Source organism: Pleurodeles waltl, chromosome 1_1 (genome assembly GCF_031143425.1).
Source record: "Pleurodeles waltl isolate 20211129_DDA chromosome 1_1, aPleWal1.hap1.20221129, whole genome shotgun sequence".
NCBI classification, from domain to species: Eukaryota; Metazoa; Chordata; class Amphibia; order Caudata; family Salamandridae; genus Pleurodeles; species Pleurodeles waltl.
In genome coordinates, this window is record NC_090436.1 from 213,577,389 (window position 1) to 213,591,428 (window position 14,040).

At 45.4% G+C, this 14,040-nt stretch overlaps 1 protein-coding gene across 1 annotated transcript in view; it reads left to right on the forward strand.

Moving 5' to 3' along the window:
• The window catches only part of SKP2 (S-phase kinase associated protein 2), a 62,025-nt gene that overhangs the window by 31,169 nt on the left and 16,816 nt on the right, over window positions 1-14,040 (forward strand). Inside the window, exons 5-6 of the mRNA XM_069221003.1 lie at window positions 986-1,120; window positions 2,814-2,912. Coding sequence (XP_069077104.1) covers window positions 986-1,120; window positions 2,814-2,912 — 234 coding nt within the window. The remainder of the gene's footprint in view (window positions 1-985; window positions 1,121-2,813; window positions 2,913-14,040) is intronic.

The following is a 14,040-nucleotide window of genomic DNA, read 5'->3' on the forward strand; positions in this document are numbered from 1 at the left end:
ATACGTAGTATTGAGGTACTGAAGCAGTTAGCCTTGGTACCTAGCAACTACTGGGGTACCCAAGGTGCAACGAGGTAATGCTGTCTGTATTCTCTGCTCTGTCTCCATTTACTTGTGTGTACTTAGTACTGTTGACACATCTTGTGGCAGGTCATAAAGAAAAGGTCACCTCTGTGCACCCAGAGCCTGGGTTGTCTATGCAGGGGGGGCCAGCGTACCTCTTTTTTCCTGCATCTGGCACTTCTCTTTCTCTGAGGTGAATACGTGTGCTTTCAGTGATGCTTTTTAGTGAATATGCTTGATTAATTGAGTGTTCCTTTTATTCAATACAGAAGGACGGGTATCTGTGCGCTCTGTCATTTTAAAATTAAATGTTATCAAAGCTCCAGGGTCAGTCCATGTGCTAGGTTGAGTTTCCCCTAGATACATTTTATATTTGCGAGTGTTTTTTTTTTTTTCTTTTTCTGTTTAACGTTTTGGTGAGTGACTTGTGTGCTCCTACAAAACATTTTGCGGCTGTAAAGCGCTTGTTCTGAGGTATGCACAAAGTTGAAAAATTGGTTAAGACTAATTTTTGTTCTCCGTTTTCACTTTGTGCCTATTATAGATCAAACAAATTGTGCTCACTTTGAATGAATTACGTCCGTACCTCTTGCCCACCAAATAACTGCCATAGATACCTGCTTTGCTGACTTTGTAGCAGGCCTCAACAGGCCTTTGTGTCTTTAAAAGAAGTGATTATCTTTTTTTTTTTTTTTTTAAGCTGGATTCAAGATTCAATTTGTATGCAGCTGGCCTATTTTCAGCATTTAATTACTAAGTGTGTGTATATATTTCTACACATTCTAGGCAGATGTCTAAAGCATGTTGCTTAACCCACACATATGTTAGCTGCAGGCTTTTATTTTCTATTAATGTAATCATTTGTTGCAGGTTAACTATTTTGTACCTTAATGATTGTTGAAGTCTCTCTTTTCTTCCTTAGCCCTCTGCGCATTCAACACATGGATCTTTCTAACTGCACAATAAGTGTCGCTGCTCTGCACAGTATCCTTTGCCGTTGTCATAAAATGCAAAACCTGAGCTTGGAGGGACTGGTGCTGTCTGATGAAATTCTACGGTGAGAGGCCTTTTAGCATATTTTAAGGTGTTGCAACGGTTGCATTTCAAATATAATGTAGTTGGGATCTAAAATAAGGAATCCGTTCTCTCCTAGGTAACAAACATTGGCTGCATTAAAGCCAAACAACTTAAAGACTGGAAGTACAAGCTATACTGAAAGATCCCTTTTCTTTTTTACTGATCTGCTTTTGCTTCTGTATGAAATGATGGTCAGATGGCAGAGGAGCCTTCATTGTAGTCCTTAGTTTCTTTCAGTGTCATGGAAAAACAATAGGAGAACCAGGCTTCATCCTCACCCAACATTTATTTCACATAGAAAGGACTATAATAAGGGCAAGTGATCTTTATTTATCAACTTTACTTTTCGTTACACCAATAAGAGGGCGCTGTAAGGAACTGGTAGTGACGCTCAGGGAAGAATGAAAGTGAGAAAAGAAAGGTGTGCGCATGAAGGACAAGCGACACTGAAAACGAGGAGAGATAGACAGGGAAAAGACCGGTGTGGCAAGAAAGAATGAGACCGGGGAAGGGGTTTTTTTTGGGAGGGGGAGGGGGGCATCTCATACCTAAAATGATGTGGCGAGCAAGAACTTTACCGTATACGCAAGCAAAGCTTGCAGCACATTATGCTTCTGAAACCCCTTGAGCAAACCTGTTTTTGGAGGAGTCTGCATTCACACCTGTGCGAATTTGAGAGTAAAAGACCAAGTATGTACTGAGGCATGAAGATTTGGGGTGGTAAGTCCAAAAATCTGTATATTATTCTCGTTTTTGGTTGCGAAAAAATCCTATTTATCATTCCAGGGCACTCATAACTAGGCCCTTAGTCTATCTGTTCCATACATTGCTAGCCTGTTAGGATAAACAGACACGCCGAAGCTGCCGGATTATGTTGGCCCCTGTGTAGTATATTGAATAAAAATCTTCTTTCTTGTTCCAGATGCTATATATGCTCAGCATATGACTTTTTAATAAAATAATGTAGTGCCTTTGACAAAAGCTTGCATCCATGAACCTTATATACATAGTCTTACAAACCAGTTGTAGTGTCAGCAAGCCTTGGGTCTGTTTGATCATTCTGCTTGCAGTGCAGATTTTATTCTGTCCTTTGTGTGTAGGATGTCGGGCCCGTTTTTTTTTTTCTCCCTTTTTTTTTAATCTAATTAAAATAAATCTTTTACCGAGCTGTCAATACTCTTTTATTACGAGTTTATACAAAGGAGATTTTTGTGCAAACGTGCAAAAAATTAACCTCCCCCCCCCCCCCAAATAAGAAATGTTTGTGCAGATAAATAAACTGGCGCCATTTGTCTCCTGCTGACCACACTGTGCAGTTTGAGGGGCGAGTGGTTATGGGTTTTGACAAGTCAACACCTGCATCAATCCTATGCCATATAAGGGGGACAGTTAGATTTTGCTTCTAGAAAGAGAAGACAAATATGGGCTAGTCCTTAGTAAAAACACGCTGTTTCTCGAAGCCGGCCACTGAAAGATCATCAAGCTTGGAGGGTAGGACACATGAATGTGCATAGTTTTGGTTACTTGCAAAACCTTTTGTTAACGTTTGAATAGTTAGGCTAAAGTGAGATGCAGAAGGATCTGTGTATTTCATCATTTGTGTTATCTAAAATATATAATGAGAATCCTTAAACACTCGGGGGGGAAAAAATAATTATTTGTTCTTCTTTTAGATCAATCGCACAGAATACTGATCTGGTTCGTTTAAACCTTTCTGGTTGTTCTGGTTTCTCTGCGGAAACACTGGAGGAGGTGCTAATCAAATGTTCTCGGTAAGGCTTTACACATGTGGAAGCTCACTTACTTGTATTCTTTTGGACTTATGCTATTGGATATCTCCATTGTCACAACATTAGAAGCGCACACTTTATAGTAGCACACTTTTCTGTCTATAACTACTGCGCCTAACAACCGTCCAAAACCAAGTTGATGGTGGTTAATTTTGTGGAATTGTGAAACACTGTTTTTATTGTATCATCTTTGGACACAACTTAAGAAGGTGGTTCTCTTCTTTGGCAGGTCACTTTCCTGCATCCTCTTGTACCCTCTTGCTTTACATTGTGTTTGATTCATGATGTTGTTGACATTTAATTTTGTTTGTACTTTATCTGTGTGTGCTCTGGGCTTGCACATTCCTTATTTTGACATCACCTTTCAGTCTGTTTCTGAGTCGTAGTTAATAGTAGGATAAGAGTTCTCCTACATAGCAACTGCTACCCTTTCGTTTCTGACAACATGTCAACAGTAGTTCCACTCCTCTCAACTTGTTGCCCACTCCAGTTTTGCTTGTGTTAAAGCTTCCTACCTGTCTGCCTCTTCCTGTCTGAACATCTAAAATCTCTCTACTGAGGAGATCAATTTATTTGAAGAGGTTACTAGTGCTACCTACACCAACTGAAGCCCTTGAATGTCTTAGCATATTTCTGTAAGGTGGGTGCTTACTGGTGCCCACTTTTTTAAAATTAATTTTATTAAGTGTTTGAAGTATAAATAAAGATACTGAGGCATGAAGATTTGGGGCGGTAAATCCAAAAATCTGTATATTATTCTCCTTTTTGGTTGCGAAAAAATCCTATTTATCATTCCAGGGCACTCATAACTAGGCCCTTAGTCTATCTGTTCCATACATTGCTAGCCTGTTAGGATAAACCGACACGCCGAAGCTGCCGGATTATGTTGGCCCATGTGTAGTATATTGAATAAAAATCTTCTTTCTTGTTCCAGATGCTATATATGCTCAGCATATTACTTTTTAATAAAATAATGTAGTGCCTTTGCCAAAAGCTTGCATCCATGAACCTTATATACATAGTCTTACAAACCAGTTGTAGTGTCATCAAGCCTTGGGTCTGTTTGATCATTCTGCTTGAAGTGCAGATTTTATTCTGTCCTTTGTGTGTAGGATAACGTCAGGCCCGTTTTTTTTTTTTCTCCTTATTTATTCTAATTAGATTTTTAAAAAAAACTTTTACCGAGCTGTCAATACTCTTTTATTACAAGTTTATACAAAGGAGATTTTTGTGCAAACGTGCGAAAAATTTACCTTCCCCCCCCCCCCCCCCCCCCCCCCCCCCCCCCCCCCCCCCCCAAATAAGAAATGTTTGTGCAGATAAATAACTAACTTCCCACTTTTTTAAAATTAATTTTATTAAGTGTTTGAAGTATATATAAAGATTGATATTACATTCGGATCTTTGAGTTACATAGGCAATGTGCTTTTTTTTTTTTTTTTTAAATGTATGCATATGTACATCATTTATATAAGGCAGGAGTCTGTTCATTTAAGACTGAACATCAAAGAAACTCTGAAGTGAGTGCAGGTACAATAAATCATATTATAGCCATTAGTCCACTATGTAGTACTTTGTTTACATTCCCCAACACTATAGTTACCCTTACTTCCGTAGAACATGTCAGGGGGGGACCTTGGACAATATTTGTGGAGCAGTCCAAGTTGTTGGACCATATGTCCATGTATTGAGGACACATGGGGAAACCCAGTGGTTCTGCAGCCTACCAGTAGGTCAAGATCTATAAAGCGATTGGGCATCTTTGCCCTTTTTGGGTGTTTAAAAATGCAGAGCAGGGCACCTTCAGTGGTGTAGAGGTCTGTCTGTTCCGTTAGGTCTTTAATGGCTTTGGCAATGCCAGTACAGAAATGGGCAGGACCAAAACATGTGGGCTAGATCGGCGGTGGGGCTCCAACATCTGGGACATTACAGAGAGGAACCGAACATTTTATGCAGGCACCTTGGTGTAAGATAGGCCCCGTGCAATTTGTTGTGCTGAATGTATTGAAATGTCGCATACTGTGGAACTTTTCCTTATTTATGAACTCCCTGCCACTGTCATGTTCTCAGCTCCAACTAGTTTATAGTAAGGGATCAGGGGTAGTGTGTGCCAGTGCTTGGATGAACCAAGTGATCAGGCGACGACTACCACCTATAATGTGAAATGTGTGAATTAAAGGATGTTGTTCAGGTTCTGTGTCCGTGATGTGCCATAGATCAGTTAAGGCAGCTGGTAGCCTGCTGTGTGCTAGGAAATGCCAGGCTGATATGCCCCAGTCCATATGCAGTTGATCGAAGGGTAGAAGTGCTCCACTGTGAAACAGGGCTCCCAGGGTACTTATCCCTGCTACTTCCCAGTGTTGGAGGCCTGCCTGTCCTAGAATAACGTGGAACGTGTTGATAGTGGTGAGCCTAATTTCAGGAGAGTATTGTGGGGCAGGAGGTCATTAGTCTAAGTGTGCACTTATAACTATCATGTGCAACTTTTAATAGATTGCTGGAATGACAGGGTGGTGTGGCTTGGGGGAGGAATATTTCACGTACCATTCGTTACACACAATTAAGTGGGGTTTGTCCCACTTCCTTCAGTAAGCGTCTCGCCAACCATCATGCAAGTCCCTGAAGCTGGGCAGCCAAATAGTAGTGTTTGAAATTGGGCCTTTTCCAACTGGCAGTTGCAGGTTGCGTAGCACTATGCGGGTGCTACCCAGTGCAGCATGGAGATTATGGAAGACATGGATGTGTACAGGGAGATTATGCAAATAAAATAATAGGTAAGGGAGCATAACCATTTTAGACAAGGAAATCCTACCCTGTATTGTGAGCGGGAGTGTGCCCCAAAATGCCATCTGGGGCGGAGGGAAGCAATAGCCCTAGTGAGGTTACTGTCTATAATGTCCTGGGTGTCATGGTAGATGTGTATTCCTAAGTATCAAAAGATACAAGGTTCCCAACGCAGTACATGAGTCTCTATTAGGAAGTGCTACAGTGAACAGTCAGGATGCAGTGAGAACAGTCATGATTTAGTCCAATTGACTCCCAGGCCTGAAACTGATTGGAATTCTGAGAGGATAGCCATTATATCACCAGTGCCCTGCTTAATGTCCTGTATGTATATTAGAATATTGTCGGCATACAGGGAGACCACATCTGTTACTCCGTCTAATGGTATGCGCCACTCACTAGCTTGTTGGCATAATGCGCTAGGGACTTCATAGCCAGGGGGGTGAAGGCCAGCTCTGGGTGTCCCCCTTATCGCTGGAAATGAGGAGAAATGCATTGACCAGTCTTCACCCAGGATGTGGGGCCTGTGTATAAGAGGCATATAAGTCCTTTGTAAGTGACCCCTGATTCCCAGCGTAGTGAAGGTGGAAAACATGTATTCCCAGTCCAGTGTGTTAAAAGCTTTTTCTGAATCCAACACCATGCAGGCGGCGTATGGCCACTGTGCAGGCGAGTGTTCAATGATCTTGTGTAATTGTCGGATGTTGAGCGTAGTGAACCTGCCTGGAATGAAGCCATTCTGGCCTGAGTGTGCCGGGTATGGGCATATGCTGTAGGAGGCGGAAGGCTAATTTTTTGTTCAGTATTTTATAAATGCATCCGAGCTATGATTGCACCACGTATTTCTTGTTTCATGATGGGCATATTGAGTTCCTCCCATATCTGGTGGCCCCAAAACAGGCAACATGGCCTCTTGAAGGAAGGCGTTTATATTCTGCCTTCTAGTTTCAGGGGAAGGGATGTATAAAGTACGATAGTACACAACGCATTCACTGTGCATGTCCGTTTGATTTGTGAGTATGCCCTTGGAAGTATGTCTTATTACTGTGATAGGGTAAGTGGGAGTTAAGCTGCGCAGGAGCCACGCCATCAGTCAACCTAGGCAGCGTAGTTGTTTCACTAGGTGGGCGTGTATCTCTGGCCCTAGATAGCTGCTGGCGCCTCTCGTGTGGGTTGTCATTGTGGGAATTGATCTCCAATTGTCTAAACTTGTGTTCAGTTTGAAGTAGATCTCTGTGTAGTGCCTGTTAGAAATTGGGTCTTTGGTTGGCAGTCAGGTTACACCCTGTCCAAGCAAGGACCTCACTCTAGTCAGGGTAAGTCGCACACAATTCAAGTTATCCTGTGCCCACCCTCTGGTAGCTTGTAAATCATGCAATAACACCGTAGAACACCACAAAAATACACCACACAGTGTTTAGAAAAGTATGATATTTATCTGGATAAATGCAGGTCAAAACGATTAAGGTGCAATAAGTATATGTTGAGATATCACTGTAAAAATTATAGTGTCTTTAGTCTCTTAAAAGCAATAAATGACTCTTGCAAGCATAAAGTATCTGGTTTGCATTCAAAATCTCTGCCAAGAACCGCAGCGGAGGAGATGCGTGGAAAACAGGGAGGTGCGCATCGATTTTCTCGGGCCGCACTTGGCGATGCGTCCATTTTTCACACAGGGAAGGCTTTGCGTCGATTTCCTGCGCTCGTTCTCAGATCTTCTTCGGGTTGCGGGGTTTTCGGACTGCATTGAAATCCGGTGCTGACAAGACGAAGGCACAGGGGCTGCATCGATCCTGTGGCCATTGCATGCAAATTTCTACTGCATGGCAGACGCTGCATCGGTTCCTCTCTGGAAGTCAGGCTGTGTCGTTTGGGCTCAGCTGTGTGTCGAACCAGTGGGCCATGTGTCAAATTTCCGGTCACTACGCTGGCGCTGCGTCGATCTTCTCGTTGCAAAGCTGGGCTGCGTCGTTCCGGTTCGGCGTGCAGTGAATTTTTTGCCGCGCTGCAGGCTGTGCGACGTTTCTGGCTGGCTGTGTCGATTTTCGCCGCACAAGGTCCTGAGACTTCAGGGAACAGGAGGCAAGCTCTAGCCAAGCCCTCGGAGAGCACTTCTCAGCACAGCCATAGAGCAGCAAGGCAGCAGTCCTTCGGGCAGCCAGGCAGTTCTTCTTGGCAGGTTGCAGGTTCTGGTTCTGGTTCTGGTTCACTTCTCCAGGAAGTATCTGTGTTGGTAGGGGTAGAGGCTCTGTTTAAATACCCAAATGTGTCTTTGGAGTGGGGGAGACTTCAAAGAGTGGCTTAGAAGTGCACAAGGTCCCCTTTCAGTTCAATCCTGTCTAGATAGAGACTGCATCCTGTCTGTCAGGGTCCCAGTAGGGGGTGTGGCAGTCCATTGTGTGAGGACAGGCTACTGTCCTTTAACAAGTAAGTGTCAGGCCCTCCACCCTCACAGCCCAGGAAGACCCATTCAAAATGCAGATGTATGAAAGTGAGGCTGGGCATCCTGTGTTTGGGGTTTGTCTGAGTGAATGCACAAGGGAGCTGTCAACTGAACCTAGCCAGACGTGGATTGTAAGGCACAGAAGGATTTAACTGCAGAGAAATGCTCACTTTCTAAAAGTGGTATTTCTAAAATAGTATATTAAATCCAACTTCACCAGTTAGCAGGATTTTGTATTACCATTCTGGGCACACTAAATATGACCTTCCTACTCCTTTCAGATCAGCAGCTGCCACTCACAGTATATGAGGGTAGCCCTAATGTTATCCTATGAAAGGAGCAGGCCTCACAGCAGTGCAAAAACGAACTTAGGAGTTTTACACTACCATGACATGTAAACTACACAGGTACATGACTTCCCTTTTGTCTACCCAGCACCCTGCCCTGTGGATTACCTAGGGCCTTCCTGAGGGGTGACTTATATGTAGATAAAGGGGAGTTGTAGGCTTGGCAAGTACTATTTAAATGCCAAGTCGAATTGGCAGTGAAACTGCACACACATGCCTTGCAATGGCAGGCCTGAGACATGGTTACGGGGCTACTTAAGTGGGTGGCACAGTCAGTGCTGCAGGCCCACTAGTAGCATTTAATCTACAGGCCCTGTGCACATATAGTGCACTTTACTAGGGACTTCTAAGTAAATTAAATGATCCAATGTCATAATGTTTAAAGGGAGAGAGCATATGCACTTTAGCACTGGTTAGCAGTGGCAAAGTGTGCAGAGTCCTAAAACCAGCAAAAACAGCATTCAAAAAGTGGAGGGAGGCAGGCAAAAAGTTACAGGTGACTACCCTAAGGCTGTCCGGTCTAACAGTATCCCTCTAACCCCAACGGTCGTTTGGATGCAGTGACCCCGTAGCTCCTCCTTTAGAGCCTCCCTTTCCACCGCCGGGGATGTTGCAGTGCTCCAATTTTCTGTTAAAAAATTTGTTAATGCCTCTTTTGTGGACTCCCTGAACACCTGGTCCTCTAGTGCTACAGGTTGCAGTCGCCAACAGACTACCCCCCTAATCATAGTAAGAGTGCGGGTTGTGATCGGAGAAAATTTTTCCTAAATACTCAGCTGAGGTGACTTGTAGTTGAAGGCAATTATGGCAAAGTATATGATCTAATCTAACATGCAGTTTGTGCGGGAGTGACTAATGGGAATATTCCTTAACATCCAGATGCAGTTTGCGCCAGCTGTCCAATAGTGACCAGTGCGTTAGCCATTGAGCAAAATGAGCAGCTGTCGTCACAATGGGAGAGAGCTTTGAGGGGGTGACTTTTGGTCAGTGAGCGATCTAATTGCAAATCGAGTGCACTGTTAAAGATTCAAGGGATGTGTGCCCACTTGGTTTGGACAGTCAACAGGTGGTTAAAGAAGGCTAATTTCTCCACATTGGGAGTATAAATACTGCCCAGGACAAGGGCTTTACCATCGAGAATCCCTTCCGTAGAAACATAGCGTCCCTCTGAGTCAATTTCTACGGTGATGTGACAGAATGGAACTCTGGGTCGGATCCAGATGAGGGCTTCTCTGGCAATGCCAGAGTATGTAGTGCAGTAACATTGATCCCACCAGCGCCGCTTCACTTTAAAGTCTTCCCCTCGTTCTATATGAGTTTCCTACAGAAATGTTAGTTGTGCTTTTCTATGCCTAATGTATTTTTGTACTGCATGTCACTTATGGGTGGTTCCCAGGCCTTGGACATTCCACGTGAAGACTCTTATCCTCGCCATGTTTTTCTAAGGCAGCAGTTGGTGCAGATTGGGGTGGTCAAGTACATGATGGGCATGTTAGAAGGGAATGCAAGTTACAGTGAAAGACTACCATAGATTTACAAAAACAGTAAAGACCCTCAACCCCAAACCCAGGGTCATCCCGAAGCTCAAAACCGCCCAAACAATGAACATACAATCCCAAATGCAGGGTACTCCTATTTGCTCTGCAGAACAAACTGTGGCCGCCCAGGAGTGGGGACAGGGGTGGACAGCATTATGGGGCCAAACTAATGCAGTTAGTGTTGTTCAGGCAGCTTGTACAGTGTGTGTGCTACGAAACCCACAATGTCATCATAGCTGAGGAGTCCGGGCTCATGGGCAGTGGTGGTCGACGGGCTAATTAGGCTGCGGCTGGCAAGCATACGTAACGGAGAATGAGAGCACCCGTGACTGACCCAGCAGACTGTCATATCAACGAGTAAGCATGTTTGTGGGGTTACATCTGATAAAATCTCTGATGGGACAGCGCTATTAGAAGTGTTTGATTCATGATGTGAGGGTTGATCATAGCTAGCATGGGCGGAGAGCATCAGTCTATCCACAATGTGTATGCAGCTGACAATGCATGCATCTGCTCCTTTCTTGGTTGTGCTGGTGTGGGAGCACTTAGTATCTTGGCAGTTTCTGCACCCTGATTATTGCTTCTTCCCTGACTTTTCTTCTTGTCTTGGCGGGGGAGGGCGATGATGGGGTTGAGGCTTCTTACCTACCCTGGTCCACCAAGTCCCAGGCATCTGCTGTCTCAGTCAAGAAATAGCTAGTAGCGTTGACAGTGACCTTCAGTTTAGCCGGGAAGAGCAGAGAGTATTTCAAGCCTGCCTGTCACAGACTCTTCTTGACCCTCAAAAAGGAAGCTCTGTGGTACTGTATTGCTAGGGTACATAAAAACACAAGCATTTTCATATGTGAGTGGCTTGGCCGCACACGTTGCCCGAAATATAGCCTCCTTGTTCCTATAATTAAGGAGTCGGACTACTACTGGTCTTGGGGGTGCCCCGTAGGAGATTTCTCCATGTCCTTCACCGTGACAGTCTTGATTTGCCCCACTAGATTGGCTGGGTGGTTGTAATTTTGCTGTACGTTTACATAACCTGAGCGGATAGTTTGTTTTGATCATCCCTCAGGAGCACCACCTCGATAGCTACGGCATCAACACAGTTGCGTAAGTCGTGCCGGGTATCAGCAATGGCATTGAGGATCCTATCCAGGTTCACATCAGGGGGGGAGGACATTGGGGCATCTACGGGTGGCTGTGGTATTGGCAAGTTTGTATTGTCAGTAGGTCGCTCTGGTGGCACAGGGCCTACGCCTCCTTCCCTACCCGTGCTGGAGTTTCTGTGAGCAGTAGATTGTTGGGCAGCAGCAAGACAACCTATGTCCAGTGATGCACAGTCCTTTATTGCAGCCTACCGGCCGCCACACCTCCTTGTCACCTCCTGAAAGTGGGTGATGGGGGTGGCACGAGCAGTCACCGTTGGAGTTGGGCTTCAGGTTGGTGCATTGCTCTCGATGGCTGCAGGGAGTTTCATTGCCTAAACCCTAGGTGGTTTGTACTTTGGTCCTCCTCTTCCCTCAGTCAATGTAATCCAGGAGTCAAGGGGGACCTGAGCAGCCCAGGGTTTTTGTCAGAAAAGTTAATGCCACTGGCATTAAATCCCTGCCAATGTCAATAGCAGCTTGTTGTCCTGGGGGGCAGGTGTAGCCACCCTTTTGTTTAGGTTTGATAAGGGGGGAGGGGTTGATGATGTGTAACTAGTGTGCACTCTAATGGGTAGACCCCCCAGGACATGGCAGTTTCCTCAACTCTCAATGATATCATCAAGAGATTGGTGGAGGATCCTCTGTGGGCCAGGTGCCACTCACCGATGTCTGCTGCTGTGCGAGCCGCCATCAGGCCAATTCCTTGTGTCCTCGGCCCAAGTGATACAGTGCATCAGTGTGTGGTCCAGGAGGGAGAGCAGCTCTCGTGCTGCTGGGTTCAGAGCGGGTGGCCGCCTCCCACTTCACCCCCACACACAAGCTGGGTACACAATGACGTGGGCCCTGCATCCTGGCCACAGCTTGTAGGCCTCGAGCTAGACTGTGCGAGGTCCCACTGAGTACCCGGCAGAAGTCGGGCCGAGCCCGGATGGCGCTGAAATCCTTTGCCACCTTGCTATGAGACCCAGGATCCAATCTTGACTCTCAATGGCTTGCCCCTGTTTAGTGATTCTAAAATCCTGTCAGGTGCCGGAGTGTGATGGGTCTTATCACCAGATCTCGCTTTTAAACAGAGGTCATGGTGTGGCCCAAGACGCTGGCTAATAGATATAATCTTGATTAGTCTGACTTGGTTGACCCTAACCAATCTGGTTTCATGCCAGGCCGCACTACGAGTCATAACATAAAATGGATGTGGAATGCAATTGCCCTCTCGCAATCACCATGCCGAAAGTTCGCCCTTGCAAGTGTACTTCTGCAAACCTTTTGATTCAGTTGCTTGGCCATTTTTGTTCTCCCTGTTGACTAGGTTAAATTTCAGACTCCAATTTATTGGCTATGTTAAACTTCTTTACATTGAGCTGTTCGCTCAGGCCAGAGTGGTTGGGGCTAGGGGTGCCCCCTCTCTCTGCTTCCTTTTGCTTTATCCATCGAACCTTTGGCACGTTGGGTCTGTATCGACACACAGCTGCGCAGGTTTGAATGCGGGCTGGGATGCAGGAGAGGATTGCGTTATATGCTGATGACGTGCTCCTCTTCCTGGTGACCTTTGTTACTCAGGGTCGTGGGTACTCTGGATCCTTGACATCCGTAGTGGGGGTTTCAGGGCTCTGGGTTTACCCAGTGAGCAGGGGCGGTGGGGCTGTGCTGGTTGTCGGTCCTCCCCCAGGTTTTTTGTTGTTTGAGATCATCTCACTGTGGCCAAGGCCTGGGTGTGGGCCCTAAACATACAACCACAGTCCGGCGGATGGCTGATTTGAAACACTGTCCCTCTCTCTTCCTGGTAGATCGGCCATCTTTAAGATTGTTGCCCTTCCTTGGCTTTTGTACCACCTCTAAAGTTTCCTGTGCCCACGCCCCTCTTCTTCCACATTGATTCACTTTTGCAGGGCTTTTTATGAGATTCTGGTCCGTCACAAGTTGCCCTCTCCAAGTGCTATAAATCTACCTATCATAGAGGCATTGCCACTCCGGATGTGAATTCCTACTATAGGGCGGTGCAGTTGACTGTCTTGAATGAATGGTGGTTTGGGGGCTTCAGTGATCCTGCCTATATGTCCGAGGGATGGGTGCTGGACACGCAGACTGTTGCATCTGCTGTATGGGAGTCTGGTTCATAGGGATCTCCCCTGACGACTCAGGCTGTCTTTATAACGTGGAAGGTGGTGGGTCGGTCCATGGTGTGGGGTAATCGCCTCACCTGGGAGACCCCCTTCGCCACCCTTCAAGATGAGTTTCAACTTCAGCAGACCCAATTTTACAAATACCTGCAGCTCTACCATGTGCTTAAGCCTTATTTAGCTACATGGAGGATATCCCAGGTTTCTGTCCCCTGGAGGCCAAAATATCATTGACCAACATTCCACAACACACAATTTCAGTCATTTACCATTCCCTGGTGATCAGTGTCATGGACACTAGGAGGAGGACTAACACAAGGGAAAGGTTGTAGAAGAGAGCACTTATTACATCCGCCAATTGTTTGCACTATCAGACGGAGCAGGGAGATTTTCTGCCTACAGACTGATGCAGTACGATTCTTGCACCCTTTTGGAGCAGAGTCTTCCATTGTTTGGAGAAGGTGGTGTAATGCTTCTCTCTGCCACGATCTCTGAAGTGTACCTTATTGCACATCTCGTACGGCATAGATAGGAACAGATACCGAAGACAATCACTTTTGTAGGCGACTGCATGGGGTAGGGCCAGGTAGCCCTTCTTTTTTTTTTTTTTTTTTTTTTTTTTTTTTTAAACACAAGAATTAGTCCTATGCTTGTGGATGATCTTAAGCTTCCACCACTTCTCCTGGATTGAATTTTGGGGGAAATTTAAGAGGGAGATTATTTCTGAATTTGGCATGTG